The sequence below is a fragment of the Pieris brassicae genome, chromosome 2 (assembly GCF_905147105.1).
Source record: "Pieris brassicae chromosome 2, ilPieBrab1.1, whole genome shotgun sequence".
NCBI lineage: Eukaryota > Metazoa > Arthropoda > Insecta > Lepidoptera > Pieridae > Pieris > Pieris brassicae.
This window is the reverse complement of record NC_059666.1, coordinates 12,088,046-12,107,801: the sequence shown is the minus strand read 5'-3', so window position 1 is coordinate 12,107,801 and position 19,756 is coordinate 12,088,046. Positions and strand designations below refer to the sequence as shown.

Sequence of the window (19,756 nt, the reverse complement as noted above, 5' to 3'; positions counted from 1 at the left end):
TTGTAGGAGTATACTTGTAAAACCGTTTTTTTATCAATTCAAAAACGAATTTTATATTATTTACTTTAATTTGATAACACAATTGAAACATGTGCAAAGTTACACAATTACGTATATAAATTTCACACTATATATACTATAAAACTAATGAAATATAATTTGAATCTCTGCGTTATAGCGGGGAAATACCGCGTTATATGCGGGGTGGAAATCGCGTTATAGGGGGGATAACAGTACTCTCATTGTGATAATAAACAAATGAAACATTGTTTTAGCACATGTTTTAAAAGTATGCTTCAATACGCCATATCAAATTGTTCTAACGTAAAGCTTCTTAAATTCACTTCTCAAGCGAACAGCTGACTCGATCGTCGCAAAATCACTAACCCACATTCCACCTGCCTTGACCCAGTAGCCGCGCGTTGAATCTAATCGCTCTAAAACGTTTACAATGCCTATTTTACATCTGATATGTGTACCTAAGAATAGACTTAATATAGAGTTCTATTCATTGATCTTCCTCAAACTCATATGGGTAAACATGTATTCATCTGAACTTCAGATAAAAAGTTAAATTAATTCTCACTGAACATTTACTACCAGTTCGCAATTCAAGGGCGTAGAGCGGGCAAGAAGAACTGGCAAGAAACTCTCCGCCACTCTTTTTAATTAAAGTCATACAAATTGTTTGAACTGGAGCTAATCAATCACTAGGATTAGTATAATTTAATAATCGTCAAATTTATCAAAAGCTTTATTGATTAATTTACGTTTAACGAGAGTTTTGAATTTATTAAGTGATAATTATTTAGTTTCGCTTGGGAGTTTGTTGTAGAAACGAACACAATTTCCATATAAGGATGGTGGTTTCATGGTTTATCACCTGGAGACTGTTGGTCTTTACTTATTGCTGATATTACCTATTACTCTTTTGAGTAAGATACTGGTGAAAGTCACCATTTGTTTTAAAATCGTTTAAATTTTTTTGTACATACAACAAGGCTTTAAGAATATATGCCTTACAACTTAAAACAGCTTTCTAAAGCTTAGGTTTAAAGATTTGTATCAAAACAATATTGAATTTAACAGGGTTTTGTGACAGGATGATTTCTTTCATAATAATAATAATAATCGTTTATTTGCCAAGATAGTGGAAACAGTGGTTAGATCGATCAATTACAAATATCCGCACAATCAGCCATATATAAAGAGGCATGCAAATGTCATATAAATTTTTACAATGTCTTATTAAGTACATAAAATAATGTCAAGGTTAAATTATTTACAATCTGTGTCAAATCTATGGTCCAAATATTCGCCTACGCTATAAAGGTGATAACGGTCACTAATGTTACGAGGAGGTGTTTCGATTGAGAAACGATATCATTTTTTCAATAAAATTACTAACAAATGATAAAAAAACCGCAAAACATCAACCACACTACACAAAGTAATTTACTAACTTAAACAAAAAGCACAGCAAATTAAAAATGTTCAGTTTTTGTTGTATTTCAGATTTATTCATATTTAAGGCTTATGTTTAGATAATATACAAAATAATATTCCTTGACTTGAGGTAACGTGTAGTTATATATAATAACAGCTATACATACAGGTGATTAAGGTCATTTTGCGTGAACGGCTTTTGATTTGAACTCCTACCTATTCTTATAATTCAATTATGATATACTTTTAAAAGTAATATTGTAGGTTATTTTAATCCTTAGACTGGTATAACAAAGTTTAAAGTCAATCTGGTGAGCTACTTTAAAAATGGCAAAGCTTGGTGCAATCGAAAACATGTAATATTTATCTGTGAGAACACAGACACTATCAGACCGTGTAGTGGTCGTAGTTCTTATAGATAACGTTGAGAAACAATTTGAAACACAGAGTCGACGGGACACATATACACATAGTAGGTAATAAACACATTCTGAGAATCTTGGTAATGGCAACAATCCCGCATATCTGAGATAAAGTAACGGTAACATTGGCATTGAATGGGGACATATACTATTTCTACAGTTCCTTTAGCTTCTTTGATTATGATGCTGAACTCAAATTCATTTTTTTTCAATTAGGTAACACAATTAAAAGGACATGCTGTTATATGATAAATACTACTTCACACACTAGAACTTCGATATTTTACTACTAACCTAAAATAAGGTGAAGTTTTGTTTCAGTCTGGAACGCGTAATGCAATGTCACAAGGAAGGGGCACGCCCTTACAGCCTCTAGGACCTGTAAAAAATCGTTTCTGTTAAGCCGGCTAAAATGGCTGAACTTAATATAACGGTAAATAAAAATTATATTTGATTATATAAATTAGTGTCAAATATAAGACGTATATTTTATTCTGTGCTATAAGGAAACAAATAGATTATTATGACACTTTTATCTCACTTGAAATTTTTGGTGAGCACTTGCATGGATATTTTTTGTGTGTTCTAAGCCTATTTGGTAACGCGTTCTCTGCGTTGAGTTTCGAAAGTTTGAACGACATTTCCCACCTTAACTAGGCGACATAAACATTCAGGGAACCAACATATTTAACAATCACTTTGATATACTTTTTGATAACTGTCATAGGAGAACCAGACACAGTGGAATTATAATTAAATCTGTTGATGGCAATAATAGCCAATTGTATAAGGATATTTAACCATACTTGGTGATATAAGGATATAACCAACTTCGTGGTGACAACTACACAAAAGTCTCATATCATTCCTAATATTTTATTTCTACTAATTAGAACGTAATATCGGAAGTAAAAGGCTTAATGTTGACACAGAGCAGATTACGCCGTTAATTGGATAACACAGTAACACAACGCGTAATACCATGCTTATGTGTACTGTGTAGCTTATGTAAGGAAAATATTGTTATCGTAAAGAAAATAGGCCACAAGAGGACAAAGATGTTTTAAGGTTAAGATATTTTCTTTGATAGAAGCCTTATAATATCAAATTGGAAGAGGCGAAGTTTGAAGTTCTAAAGTTTCCTGGACTGTTTACGGGCAGGCAGCATCCTACTGGTTAATAGTGGGAATAGCTCACACCAGCTTCTGAAGTGCGAAGCCAATTGAACGCACGCAAGACATTTCTTTTTATATATTTTGACCGCAGAGGCCATCACCACAATAACCAAAAAGATAGCTGGAGCCCACGACTAAAACATCCACCAACACGTGAATATCAAGGCTATTTAACTTCTAGCACGTGGTACCACGGGCCTAGCGAGAAGATTGAAAAGGACAAAACCATTCGACCTAGTGAATTATTGTGAGTGTACGTTAGTATTAAAAGCTGCACAGTGGTAAGTGAAAAAAAATATATGCACAAGATCAGAAGTGTCTTCCCTTAATAGAGACTGTAGGCAGTGTTATTGGACACTTTCCTATGTGCTATGAAAAATGTCCTATGTCCATAGACAATTTATAAAAGAAGAAAAAATATCTTTTGACCAAGAACATTGTTTATGGCTAATGATGTGTCGCATTAAAACAATAAGTCAATCTACCTGCCGCTCGGTCCTCGTATGTTCCGCAGTCTTTAATTTCTGTACAATCGACGCTTTCTTGAGCAATTTCATCGCGTACAGTTTGCCCTCGTCCACTCCACACCTCTTCTTTACTAGGAACACTTTGCCATACGCTGTAACAATAGAATAAAATATATTATATCATAAAACACATGCATTCCATTTGTATGTGGATCAGCAAAGCAAATCAGGTACGAAATATAATTTATCAAATATTTAAAAATAAATAATTAAATGTATAAGGGAAAATGTATGGAAACTCTTAATTAAAAATATCTGTGTCACGGTTCCCAGTTCTTCCATAGCATAACATTACGCACGCTTAACACGCGTGAGTGCATGAGTGTGTGTAAGGTCTCATATTTATTTTCGATTTTACGAAATTTATATGTTGTACGTTTTATGTATAAGGTGAAAAATGGAGCCTCAAACTACCTTATATTGTGCGTATATTTAAAAATATATAGAAATTTAATTTTAAAAAATGTGTCGGATTTACCAGCACATATGCATATCTTTTGTATAAGATACAGCCTCGTAATATGGACTAGGAACGTAGATACAGCTGTTACGTACATCCGTCCATACACAAACCGGCCGGTAATCAAACAAATATAAATTTCATAATCCGGTTTCAATCTTTTTAAATCAGAATATGAACAATTTCATACTAAGAACTAATATCTAATATTTTGTATAACAATTATAAATGTAGTTTAAACCTTTAGTTTGACATATTTCCGTAACAGAATAACAATTAGTCCATACAGAAACAAAACGTTACGTAATCAGTTTATTAACAATATCTTTGGGCCACGAAGGATATCGTAAGAGCATGTACAAATGTACAAGTTTAAGGTATTAAATATTATGTCTCTCTGGTCAATATATTCTTGAAGCCGCATACGTACATGTACATTATTTGTTTTTTTGCGACTGAGGCGCAAACTAGCTGCTGTGGTCTCTGGCAGAATGACCAGCGCTGTGGAACAACTCTGCTCCTCAGCATAATGCTGAGCCAGGGCCAATTACAACCACAGCACACACGCATTACACAATCAAACCGTTTTCTTTAAAAAAAATGTTATCTCTCTATTATTATTCTTTTTTATTTATTTTTATTTTTTGATTACTGTTATTCTATGTGTTTCTGTGTGCGTGTTTCGTTAGTAATAAATGTTATGTCAATGTCTACATGTACGAAAAAATTTAAACGATTTTAAAACATAGGTGACTTTCACCAGTATATTACTGGAAACTAATCAAAGCGTACAACCAACCAGGCTCCAGAAGATAAACCACTCCTTATATGGAAGTTGTATTTGTTTTTATAAGCGATATTAGAGAATTATCACTGAATGAATTCAAAACTCTCGGTAAACGTTAATTAATCAATGAAGCTTTTGATAAATTTGACGATTATTAAATGATTGATTTCCTCCAGTTCAAATATTTACGGCTGCTTGCCTTACAAAGCTTTTTGCATGACTTAAAACTTGTCGATTAAAGAGTTACGGAGAGTTTCTTGCCAGTTCTTTCTGGTTCTACGCTTTTGACTACCGAATTGGTAGTAAATGTAAATTTTGAATCAATTTAACATATTTTATGTTCATAAGTGTACTTGTTTACCTATATAAAAAAGTAATTTTGAGTTTGAGTTTAGAATACCGTTTATAAAGTATGCGAGAAATATCCAAAAATACATTTTACAGAGAATTTAATGCTATTAAATAGTAAACTTAATCAATCAATTCCTTAAACATAAATACTTTTGGGATAAAAAGCTGTTCACCTATTCACGACCTACTCCAAAGATCACAGACCTTATATAAGGTCACGCACACAGTAGCAATTTTGTTATTTTCGATAATGTTTGCTTTTGAAAATATCCGTTCAGCGAACTGACGTTTACTTCTTTTTAATATATTAAAAAATTCATAAATCAGTGGCGCCTTTCAGATCTGGCAATCAGATTTCTGTATCTGCTACATGATCATTTGTTCAATCTAATAGGCAAGTAGGTGATCCAGCCGTAGATTTTTTGGATAAAAAGGCAAGCCATATAAGTCCATTAGTGCACGTCCGTAGAAGGGGATCGAATCTACGACCTCGGGGATGACAGTCGCACGTTTAGTGAGATTACACAGTTGTACACTATAAGATATAATAAAATTAATAAGATGTCAATGATGATCAATTACGTAGTCGGATCATTATTGTTTCAAGGATACAATCAAAATGGCCTTTATAATAAAATATTAATATTACATATACAACTATCGACCTTGTCAACCGGCGCGGCGTTCGCTTTAAATAGAGTTAAAACATTCTTTACCTAACCATTACGGAACACACCTTTACACAGACCCGTACAACACAAAGTAATAATGATACAATCTTGTTATAGTTCTCCTCGTATACGATAAGATTCACAGTGATGAATTAGTGCGAACTGTGACGTGTCAACATACAATATGTTTATGACATACGGGTGTAATATGCTCATGACTTATTTATTTATAAGTAATCACACAGCTACACCTATCCATTATACAACAGAAAACACTTTGTTGCACACAAAGACAAAACAGATTAAATTGATAAGCAAATTATATGAAACAGAAAAAGGCAATTAATTACATTAATAGATAAATAAAAACCGAAATTAAACATTAAACAAACGTAAACAAATATTGTAAAGAAAAAGAAATGTTACTAAAGTGTCTACCTGCTTCCTAAACTACTTCCTTGCATCCTCATGGTATGATGGAGAATATCAATATATTTCTTGAAAAATACTACAGTTGTAATTACATTATAAACCATAGCCGATATATGATAGCAACACTATGCGATATAACGCGTCACGAGTGATTCAACGTACTAAGACGTAGGAAGGTCGCAGATAAATTGTTGACACGGGCAAATCATTGACATATGACGTTAAAGACCATACCTAAGGGGATCTAAAAAAAAAACAGATTAATTTATAAATCGTTACTCTCAGATGATCAGTGAGTGTTCGAAGGAGTTGTTCGGATTTATAAATGCAGCTGAGTTTCATCATCGGACGTCGAGATAGAATACGAAATTTCACCCGTATCACATCAACGTCCGTCAGTCCACAACTGAGCGTTTCTTGACAGTTTTTGCCGCGCACCATCGCTATATGGAACCGGCTTCCAACTGAAGTATTTCCGAACCAATTCGATTTGGGTCCTTCAAGAAAAGAGCGTACCAATTCTTAAAAGACCGACAACGCAATCGCGAGCCCTAAGGCATTGAATTTCCATTGGAGACGGTATCACTTAACATCAGGTGAGTCTCTTGCTCGTTTGCCCCATTAAAAAAAATGTTTAGTAGTAGCCCCCTCAACCAAATAAATAAAACCATTATTCTTTTGTAAAAGTTAAAGCTAAAGAAATAAAACTCATTTCCGTCATGATTGTTCGTTATTAAGTGTAAACAGTGAATTTAAAAAAAATCTATTTAAGAGTATAAGATACTTTCCTGTGTCATTGTGCAATACATAAATTCAAGGAAATCTATATTTAGTAGTATGAACGTCAAAGAGCTGTCGGTGTATCGTTAAGGAAGAATAAAAAGAACAGCTATTATATAAATATTAATGAGCAGTTTTGGCGTAGTGGCTTGAGCGTGCGACTCTCAACCGTAGAATCGAAGCCCAGCTGTGCACCAATGGACTTTATTTTATTTATTATATCAATAATTGGGAGAAATTAAAAACTCAACCGCATCGATAATGTGTCTTAAGTCCATCACTGTAAGTTGAATCTTGGACAACATTAAGATTTAAAAAAAAATTTGAAACACAGGATAGAACGAAAGAATAATCAAAAGTCATCACAATAGTTATAAATAACATTACCTCATATCTTTATTTAGATAACGTATTTGTCATTGGGGCAGAGCAACGACCCGACAAAAGGACACTGTATTTTTCATTGCATAACACGCAAATTGTGACGGTGAGAATTTATTTAATTAATCATATATAAATTTATAAAGAAATTAACTGAAAAAAATGTACTAAAGGTAAAGAAGACATAAAAACTCATTTTTGTTCCGTTTCAGTTTTCTTAACCCTTATTCTTTATTTAAATTATTATTTCATGTGTTTTATATGGAAAATTGTTAGATTATACAAAGTTATTCAACATGAGCACAGCCCATATGACACAGAACTTCGAGAAGTTATGGAACCCCTGTTCTATAAAAAAAACTGACAGGATCACTTGATGTGATACACCGACTCTCAATACCAGAGGGCGCGCGCTTGCGCTGCCGGCATTTTAAGAATTGGTGTGTTAACTTCTCGAAGCACCCTAAGCCGAATGGATAAAGCCGTAAATACTTCAGTGGGCAGCTAGTTCCACATAGTGGTTCCACACCTCACTACTTTAACCTAAAACATTGCTATTAATAGATACGATAATATTGTCAAAAAGGAAAACAATACTTTTTTAAACATTTATAAACTGTTTACAAGATGCACAAATACTGCTAATACTAAAACGTAAGCTTTATCATTGGCGAAGGTCCTTATACCAGGAGTGAATAACTTCTCAGAGTTAGAAGTCAACGACACGAGATCAGTGACCGTCCTTGCTAGATCAAAACCTGGCCGGAAACAGTATTGTGAATTTTAGGTGCAATGAACGTTGCCACCGCTTTCTCATTTTCACACTTTTCCCATAACCACAGAGTTTTTCTCTTGGAATTCACTAGTTATTACGTGAAATATAACCTCCATCTTACATTAACATTGTTAAGGCGTAATGCTTTCAATTAAAAAATATAATTTGAACGACTATTACTGCCATATAACAATGTTCAATGTATGTATAATAACAATGTTTAACTAATTCAATTACCATTAGGATATACAAGTTGTTTTTTCTTAATTAGATACATGATTTAGTTCGATGGCTCAGGTGATCAATCTGCTCATATAACATCTATCAATTTTATATCGCATTGTTTACTTAGAGGATTTTACACTTGCCTACAATCCAATTATGTTTCCATAGCATTTACCTTGATTGATAAGCGATCTATTGTTACTCCTGATTTATTTATAACACATTTAACCTGCAGAATTACTCAGTAACCACATAGCTTAATTAAAAACGTATATAGGTAATGAACCGAATTAGTGGTGAACGATAATATGCAAATGGCCTGACAGAGTGCGTTGACATTTAACAATGAGTTGAAACGATATCAGTCTAACGTTAACAATATTATATGGAAACCTAAAATCCTTATAAAATAACTTTTATTTTAAAACTAACTACCGTCCTATACATCGTCGCATTTTGTGTATTATGGATTTATCAATAATCATTATTTCTCTGTAAATTTATATAAAATTTTCCTCGAAACACTACCTATTTGTGAAAACTAGCTGAGTAGGTTATCGCAATAATATAGACATAATTTGCCTTGATTTTATAATATGTCTTCTCATATTCTTCTTAATTATGCTGTAAACAAGCTACTTTAAGGAACTGAGTGGTTTAATGTAGTAGTTTCTTTTTAATTTTAAACGCATGAATTTATACTGTAGAAACCAAAACTTAGCTCACAAAAATCACGTGCGTCAAAGACGGCCATTCCACTCTTAAAATCAAGGAAATGTCATACAAAATCATTCAAGCCAATTCCAGAGAAATGTACGGAAGGAATTTCTTGGAATGTATGCGGGGTAAATACAAAAACAAGGTCACCGATAAATAGTACTGAGAATTAAAAAACAAATAAGAAGTTTTGATTGTAATAAAATTATTTCTTAATCAAATTCCTGCGCCTATGACCCCAAACTTTTCACGGGCCTAGACGACCTTGTGGAGATGAACGAACCGCACGCGACCCTTCGAGTATTTGCCCTCATAGGCTCGAGACATTTGGGGGTTGAACTTTTACTTTTCGGTACATATTTTATGTTCCAACAATGTGTCATTGATCGCTTTTATACAATATTATACTGGATTATTTAAACGACCACTTCGTATATATATTATACTAATAAAATGGTTCTCTGTCATATATAATTTTCTGTCGCATTTAGTATATTAAAAAGGTCTCCTACGAATAGAATGATAATTTGAATATTCCGGCTCTTTATCAAACCCATATACATAGGCAAAAGTTGTCATTTGACCGATATCAATAAACCAAAGCGATGATGGCCTAGTGGCGCAGCGTACCACTCTCATCCCAGTGCACCGATGAACTAACTAACGCATTTAGCATTCGCTCGAACGGAGAAGGAAAACATTGTGAGGAAAGCGGCTTGCCACAAAAGGTCGACGGCGTGTGTCAGGCACAGGACGCTGATCACCTACTTGCCTTTTAGATTGACAAATGATCATGAAACAGATATAGAAATCTGAGACTCAGACCGAAAAAGTTAGCGCCAGCGCCATTGATTTATTGTATCTTTTATATAAAAAAAAAAACAAACAAATTAACAGTTGACAGCACGAATTTCTAACAGATATACAAACTACAGTATTAGATAACTAAAATGTATACTAAGTAAATTTGTTGTATCCCATATTTACACAAAACCGCCTTTCCCATATCGACAACTATAAAATGCGAGGTAAATAACCCGGGCTAACAGCTGTCTCGATAAAAAAAAAATCGTTACACCTGGCTGAGCGACAAACGTTACTTGAGCCGGCATCCTGTCGGTAACACGGGGCGCGCGGGTCCAGTGCTTAACGGCCAATAAATATGAAGATTCATAGCAAACATTTTAATTAATAGTTTGACCACTTTTTACTGCATTCGCTGTATGATTAGAAAGTAAAACTAAGATAAAAATACTTGTACTCTGAGCCATTCGTTGTTGTTGTTTGTGTAGTTGTTTCATGCAAACAGTACTATAGGCATGATCAGCAGGCTTGGGCAGGAGGCTCGCCACAGCATTTCGTTTTCAAAGAGAGATAATGTGTGGGTAATATGTGTAACAAGTAACAAAAAATCAAAGACCTCCGCTCCCCCTATAGTGCTTACGTAATACTTGAACGGTCCCATACCGCCGAATATGGACTTAAAATTCTCCATGTACTTGAAATGTTAAAAAAAACTGGGTTGTTAATGTTTACAGAACTTTATTTCTAATTCCAAGAAAATTATTTATTTTCTCGTTAACCACTCAATTTCTTATCTACTCACTAGATTATATATAAGTAGCTTTTCATCCTATTTTGAACCATATTTTCTGTTTAAAATGCTAGGAACTCACATATTACATAAAATCAAATAACCTGTAAATAATAATGGACGCTCGTAATGCCAAAGGGCTCGAGAGCGCGTTGTCGGACTTTTAAGATTTTATAGGTACGCTCTAATTGAAGGGCCCTAAGTCAAATCGGTTCGGAAATAACTAAATATAAATAAGATAGTAAATCTGATTTGTATCTTTTATTACGTCTGATACCTTAAATGCTGGAGATATAGTATCGTTTAAAACTAAATAATAACTACAATTTGTAACGAGGGTGTATACGCCACGCGGTCGGAAGCTGTTATATAAATCTATCAGAAATCGAGGGTGGACCTTTCCTTAACCTCAAAAGAGCATTTGCTCTCACAAAACCAGAGGCACGGACCTCGGTGCACGACCTCTGTAGGCTGAACGTTTCAATAATCACAAATGTCAAACAAATGACATAAGGCTGTAACGAATGGGTTAATGTGCGGGTTCAGTAAAGCGGAAGTAAAAAGTATTTCAATACTTATGGAATTTAGAAAATGTATTAAATTTTCAGTATTAAAATCGCCATAATATTGAAGAGATTTTTATACAAACACATTCCCTCATCTAGTGCCGTAGAATACAGCCGGAAGGTGTTTTTAAATATCAAATTACAAAATCAAAATTTGACTTTAGAATTAACGCGCTTGACAACAGGGAACGTTCGCAAGCGCATCACGAGCAGGTGTCCGCCTAATTCAGGTACGCACGCAACGGATGCGCTATATGACCACTTTCGCAGATGGCGTCTTTGCAGTTAGGATTTCTTGTTCTTTCATTTAGGCCGGGATTAACTTTGTGAATGGTCAAAAGCCAGGTAGTTTTCCGACTGCAATAAGGTTGTAATTCTATTGTGTAAAGGTTTATTTATTACTTAAGTAGTTGTAGATTTCTTTTGTTTATACACTCCAGTACGTCCACATAAATTTGGTAGTACTATTTATTAATTTACAGAATATATTTCCTTTGCTAGCTTTAATTTATAACCGTCGTTTCTAGCTTTATTTTCCCTTAAGTACTTACGATCAAAAAAAAATGGCTGTCTATATTTTAGACTTTAAGTTTTACACACACACAACCACTCATGCTTCAGTTTTATATTTCGTATATTTTCTGTAAGCGATGGAAGGCTGGTGACCACAGGACTTTTATAGTCCTATAGAATCCAGCCTTTCACAAGGATGATCAATACCTGCAGCATGTCAACCAGCTAAATGCAATATTGTGAAGTCCAAATAAATATTATTATTAGATAATTAATAGATCCTTATTCAGAACAATGTGACAATTACAGAGGCCTTTCAAAAAATCTATATATATATATATCACCCGTTATCCCGTTTTGGGTGGGCCGTGTCATCTCGTGTCATCGCTACGCCCTCAGTAACTCGATACAGCTCAAAGTTAATCGAATCCGCCAACGGTGGTCTTAACAAGCTGTAGCCTATATTATATCAAAGCTAAAGTTGGCCTATATCGAAAACTATTCAGACAAATTCAAGCTACATTAGCCTTATATGAGGCGTGGGGCAGAGACACGTCTTTCTCAATTACTGGATCATTCCACGTGCACCTGTAAGCCACGGCAATGGGTAACCATACGTCCACAATTAAAATTAATTATTAAAATTGTCATCAACTAATTTTAGAACAGTGTTGGCCTAGAGGCTTCAACGTGCGACTCTCATCCCTGATTCGATCCCCAGCTATGCAGCAATGGACTTTCGTTATATGTGCGCATTTAACATTCGCACGAACGCTGAACGCTGTCGTGAGGAAACCGGCTTGCCTTATACCCAAAAAGTCAACGGCTGGATCACCTACTTGCCTATTACATTGACAAATGATCATGAAACAGATACAGAAATCTGTCTATGTACATTTGCTCCGTATGAAATTGCTTCAATAATAATATAAAACCGTTGAGCGCCAGGATATTTATCTAAACATCCCCACTGACAACAGATAATATACCCAAAAGGTATCCGGTTATAAGTTTGAATAATATTTTCCGTTGCTTAATTACCCTCGGTAATAAGCAGCTTAATGACGACCACAAATCAAGTTAGAACACATTACTTATCATAAAAATACAATATTGTTAGACTTTTATAATGATAACAGAATTGTAACATCCACGCAGCCTTGTGAGCTTTGTATTTCGGTACAATTTATATTAATATTCCAGCCAATTAATTGTATACTTATGAACAAAAACGGGTCTGCTTTAAAATCAGAACAGGATATTAATAAAATCGTCCACGTACGTATACTCTTTCCGGTTATTGTAGGTCAAACGAATAACAGTTAATACGGCGATTCAAAATACTGTAGCCGAATTTAATTACAGGGCTACGTCTACTCTTGACAAAGTAGAATAGGTTTTGTAACAAAATCGTGGAAGGCTCTTAACTATATTTCATATAAGTAAAACGTAAAGAAAATAATAGAAATAAACTGGAGGTCATCGCGCCTAAATTAGTATAAAAAATATAGCGGCACAATTATACACTAACTGTATCGAATTATCAGTAACGCATTTCATAGCTAAATTATGGTGAGCATTCATAAAAACAATATTTTTCTGGTCTGTTAAAAAAACAACGCATTTATTAAAAAATTCAGTATCTACACAAAAGTATAGAGTAAAGTAAAGTAAGTATCAAGTAACTTAAGTACTTTGTACAAAAAGCTAAATCCAATATAAGCTCAATATGAATGCTATTCGATCGGGGTACCAGGGCACGATGGTAATATAGGAGATTTGACAGGACGGCCGTCGCGCCGGGTCAGCGACCCCCGAAAACTGGCGCGTAGCGGTGCCCGGTCGTTACCCGCCCGTCCTTACACTGCTCGCGACCTTATGTCCACCTGGTACTTTGGCCATGCCTTTTATTCGCAAAAAAACATCATCAATTATCCAACTGTTGAGAATTTTATGATATAATAAACAATACGGCTATTTCTAAACCAATTTTAATAGTTAATTTGTGTCTGAACTTTTTATTTTTGGTCCTATTTACATAATAACGTATTAATTAATATATTAACTGAAACTTTTACCGTAAGATTATGTATTTATGTAAAATACTGAATCCTTATGAATTGTACATACATTAGATGACCCATACAAAAGGCCATTGTCTCGTAAAACCTTTCTTGATCAAATAACCTAAAGAAATAATGTATGGGCAATTAGAGGACTTCAAAAGCGTCTTTAATTAATGTAAACATAGTTGAAATCTAGTTACAAAATAAGTTACTTCACGTCGCTAAACAACGTGTAAATAAATGTTAATTGTAACAAGTTCTATTTCGTTTGACGACTATTATATATTATATATTTATTGATGCATACAAAACTAAGCGTCAACCAGCTATTGAGTAGCTGCTGCAGCTTAATAATTGTCTCGACCCTTCGCCTAGCGACCTATTTGTGAAGCCTACATTTTTAAATCATAGTGTAATAATACACTACACTATGATTTAAAAATGTACTTAGAAACGATTAATTGATAGCAAAAGGTTTTCTGTTAATTTGGTTAAAAACTTATTTTTAGTTGATTGGCCATACATAGTTTCGATAGTTGACTTCCACTTTTTAAATACTGTACTGTACTTTAAAAGTTAGTAAATTTACACTGTATCTTAAAATGTATGTCGTATGTTATATGAAATATTTATCGATTATACGCGTCTTCTGACGCAAATTGCCGTAGTATCGTATAAAATCGATAGTTTTTGCCTTCACGTAATCAGTGGAAACTACTGCACGTACGCGTTTGACGTAATAATTTAATACATTACGAGAAAACAATCTACGTAACCGAGCGAAATAATGAAAAAACAAAAGCCAACTTTTTAATCTTTAGAACTTTTTAATTGGCAACAAAAAATCGGCGATTTACTTTCAACAAAAGATTGTGCCTATATTGTCCCTTATTGTTTCCACTGAGAATGGCCCAGCTTTGTTTATTGTAAGATCATTCATATAACAAATTTGCTGCACAACTTAATTGTACTTCTTAGTAAAGAAGGCGGTGTAAAAGGCCTTTAAAGCAAATATAAAACCGTTGTTTTCTTTTATATTGGGATTAGTTTACGAAAACGATACCTGAGAAAAGATAAAAGAGTTGCCAAAAACAAAACACTGCATTCAAATGGTAAAATATGCATCTTTAAGCAAATATACCTGTTTTTTTAAACGTTCAATATCACTTGTGAAACGTTCAGTGAATGCGGCTGCACACGTGCGGGACTTAGGTCACGTTTGCCCAGCGATAGTGCGATTGTACTACGTGAGAGGGACGTACATGATGACATTATGGTCTTAATAAATGTAATTAATGAAGAAACATTGAAAGAAAACAATTTTTAACCGGATTGAAGCTATGTATTATTAAAAACTTATAATTATTTTACATAATTTTAAATTTTTCCGACGTTTCGCGTGCTTATGTTAACAAAAGACAATACATATAATGAAGAAACATGTTTAGCAAGTGTTACATTTAACGAGGAAGCAAATTTAGTAATTTTTAAGGGTTAGAATGTATATAAAAGATAAAAAATCAATGGCGCTTCAACCTTTTTTTAGGTCTGGGCCTCAGATTTCTGTATCTGTTTCATAATCATTTTTTTAAATTAAATAGGCAAGTAGGTGATCAGCCTTCTGTGTCTGACGCACGCCGTCGACTGTTTGGGTCTAAGGCAAGCCGGTTTCCTCACCGTTCGAGCTAATACTAAATGCGCACATACAAAGAAAATCCATTGGTGCACAGCTGGGGATCGAACCTACGACCTCAGTCGCACGCTGAAGCCACTAGGCCAACACTGCTCTCACTAGAATGTATATAATACTTCAAATTAAACATTGTACGGATAAAAATTCACCGACTTTCAATACACTATCGAATTAGCTTCATTGCATTATACAGAGAGTAACGTACCTGCATACATGTTTACAGGAACACAATAAAATATGACCTTTACATCAAGTTTATAAAAATAAATTAGTCTACGATCCACAGTTGCTACTTACACCGCAACAATATAAACCGAACGGCTTTTAAATAAGGTACAAAACTGCACAGCTGATTGCACTTCCGCAAAACACGCTAAGTGCAATTATTGAAACGGTTACGCAATCTGACGCTTAAGTGAAAAGGAAGTAAGCGCCGCGCTTATTTACTTTGAAATTTTTTGTTATTGTCATTCATTTTAGTATTAACTAATATTGCGTAATTGATACATTTTAAATTATTATTTATTTATTCTTCATTATATACAACAAAAAACAATTAAATTGAATAAAGCCTTAAGATGGAATACATAATATTTGTGAAAGGAAAAAAATCAATAATAAATATTAATGTGAAAGTTTGGGTATGGTGTGCTCTACTATTTAGATATATTGCATAGCAAAATTATCTTTCTATATAAAAAAGTACCAACTCTCAACTTTGATAAACAATTCCATAAGTTATAGTGTATAAACAATTCTACGCTATGTTACAATTCCTTTAAAAATTTACCAAAGATATTCCAAATCTCAGATCATATACAACGATTGGACAACAGACAATTGCTTTTGAAAAACGTTAAATGAAAATATCAAATATCCAGGCGCATTGTAACAAAGAATTTCCTATTGATCACACATAATAAGAACCCTTATGGTCATTCGTTTATAACGCTTTACAGCGGAACTATTTCGCTATGATAATTACGCACGCCTTTTTGCAATCGTTATAAACTGTTATGATTGCAACCACGCATAATAGATGCATAAAAATCACGCAGCCAACTCTACGTAAGAAACTACGGCAAACACGACAAATTCGTAGAATGATCTAAGTTGTAGGTTCGATTCCCGGCTGGGCGCCAATAGACTTTCTATGTGCGTATTTAACATTCGCTAACAAGGAACACATTGTCAGGAAACCGGCTTGTCTTAGACCTGAAAAGTTGACGGCGTGTGTCACAGGAGGATCACCTACTTGTCTATTAGATTGACAATTTGACTAATATGATAGAACCGCGATACAACTTTATTAATATAGCCTCACATTACCACCTAACGTGATGCGGTCTAGCCGTAGGATTTAACAAGAACGTGTACGACCACGATTTACGTCAGCCTGCGTACGTAATGTATGAACAAGCATCGTGACTGAACCTATATACTTCTAATAGTAGACAGAGGCCCTGTTTAAAATTATAAATACCTTAGACTAGTAATTCGGCAATGTTTTGGGTTTTAGCTAACTATAACATAATCTGTGACACTTTTCACCTTTCCACCACCAAAGAGGATGTGATCTATATCTAGCAGTAGTAACAATTTAGTTTTTTCTTTAAAATATTAAGTTGTCGTTTGTTTAATTTTTAATTACAGTTTTCTTTTATCTATTAATGTACTTAATTTTCCTATGTTTCTGTTTTGTATACCTAACAATGTAATCTATTTTAGCTTTGTGTATTATATGTTTTTTCTTGTATAATATTGTTATGCGTAGCTGTAAGATTACTTATAAATAAATGAATATATAATGTAAAGAAATGTGTAACGTTTCTTTGTATTATATATAATAAGTTATCTAAATAAGGCAATCATATCGCGTTTTTATCCGGGTAGATAGATTGTTTATATATTTCTGATTGCACTCTTGTATTGTGAAAACAATCGAATTTTTTTCGTGTTCGTAACAAAGAAATTATATTTCTATTTATAAGCATTCAGTCAATTCAACGTGACCCAAACGCGCATTAGGGTAAGCCTACGAACAAGAGTTAAGAAATATTCTAAACAGGGAAAATTTCGAAAAATTATTTCTATTCATATTTACAAAGATTTATGTCGCAATTATATATACAGTACATTCTCTAAACGTTCAGCTAAATCAACTCTTAAGGACGAATAAAACATATAATTGTGTATATGTTACTAAAAATTGTTCGAACCTCGGACCTCCATCTTGAAGATACGCAAGTAATTTTTTTAGTGTAGGACTCATTTCTTAATTTTAATTAATCCCCCCAGTCTTTATAGACTGATCTTTGTTCTTGTAATATTGCCGGGACTCGAACCCAGGTGAAAGGCCATGTGTATATATGCAGTGTATTAGGAACATAGGTTAGAAATGTTAATGTTAGGTTAAGTTCAAAATGGGGCGATGTGCGTTGTGGAGTGCAGATGGTACGGTCACTGACCCACCACGTGGTAGTCATTAAACCCATATCGCTTTATAGGGATAGTGGGGAACGGTTTTTAACTATGGTTATTGTATATTTGTATTCGATGTAACATGAAATGGGATATTTCTTAAGGAATTAAATAAAATGTGTTAAATACTTTTAATAACTAATTAAAAAACAACTCTCTTTATAAATTTCGATAAATGAAAAAATTTAACACAGCGAAATAATGACATTTAATTTCTGTAAATATTAAACGAACCTATTACGAAAATAAAATACGTTACAGCAAATAACATACATTCAAAGACACACTATATATATATATATATATATATATATATATATTTGCAAAGTGATAAAGACCTATAACTATTTAAAAGCATATCATATAATTATGAATAATATTGTGATACACTTTGTATATCGTATGTCAATAAAACTAAACATAAACTCACCTCCAGTGCCGAGTACTTTAAGGAGATCGAAGTGTGATATGTCCACTTTTGAAGCACCGTTAAGATTAACTGCAACAAAACAAAAAAATTATAAAACTATGTTTTTTTTTAAACAGCAAATAAACCTTTCGGAGCAGTGTTAAGAAACGAATATAATTTGTGTTGAAATCATCGTATCTTTAATCCAATAATATGGAGAGAAATTAACAGAGCTCCCCAGGACCAAGAAGCTGATTTTCTACACTAGCTGCCCTCTGCCTCTGTTCCTGACATATAAATTTAAATAAATCAAAACAAAGTTAAGTAAACTAAACTAAAGTAACTAAATATTTAAATCAAATTCATCTGCTCCGCGCCCTTATCATCTTAATAACAAATTTTTATAAAATCCGTTGTGTCATGTAATTTTAAGTAACATTTGTTATTTTAATTTATGATAATTCTACTTTTTTTAACGACGTTATATAGGAAACATACTTGTATAGGGTTTAATCTACCGCGGACACCAGTGACACAAAAATCTATCTCTAAAGTAATACAAAACAGACATATTAAACATTTAGATAATAATAGTATTTATACAACGACAAAGTCAACCGTCCCTTGAACTCGTTACTACTATTTGTAAGTCGACTCAATGTTATTTTTTTGTTTTATAACTAAAACCAACTGATCTTGAAGAAATCCTAAAATATTTAATAAACTTAATAAAAATAAACGTCTCATGTACGGGTAAAATATTTAAATATCATTGACGCTAAAAGTGAGAGACAAATCTCAGTGCGTACTTTCCCACGAGTAATGCCCATTTGAAAAACAATGTGAATTTGAACATCCTTTACAACACAAATTAGAGACCCTTCCGTGTCACTCAAATGTTACTGCAAGAATCATGAAATATCGATAAACCCGCCTTTCACTCACTTAATTAACTTAAAAAATCTTAAGCTATTATGAACATACGCAAATCTATAAATAAAGCAGGAACTTTATACGTCAAAAGGTCTGTAGTAAATACCTATGACGTTTGCATTACGTTCGAAACGCAAGGAAATAATAAAGTTATTACCATACGCGTAGAACTTCGTATTAACTTCCATTGTTGAGCAAATGATAAAACGTATTATTAGCAAACTTTCTGACGTTACACCTTCAACCAACAGGCTTGGAATGAGACTCATTCCTATTTCTAAAGTGAGCTCAAATCAAAATCCCTTTTGTTTCACCGACAATACCCATTTCAATAAGCCAATAGAAATATTAC

At 33.5% G+C, this 19,756-nt stretch overlaps 1 protein-coding gene across 2 annotated transcripts in view; it reads right to left on the bottom strand.

The window, feature by feature from the left end:
* The window catches only part of LOC123717627 (ribosomal protein S6 kinase alpha-5-like), a 62,572-nt gene that overhangs the window by 30,834 nt on the left and 11,982 nt on the right, over positions 1-19,756 (bottom strand). For both annotated transcript variants that reach the window (XM_045673721.1, XM_045673726.1), the window contains exons 2-4: positions 18,493-18,561; positions 3,529-3,662; positions 2,163-2,247 (exon numbers count right to left, since the gene is read on the bottom strand). In XM_045673721.1, coding sequence (XP_045529677.1) covers positions 2,163-2,247; positions 3,529-3,662; positions 18,493-18,561 — 288 coding nt within the window. The remainder of the gene's footprint in view (positions 1-2,162; positions 2,248-3,528; positions 3,663-18,492; positions 18,562-19,756) is intronic.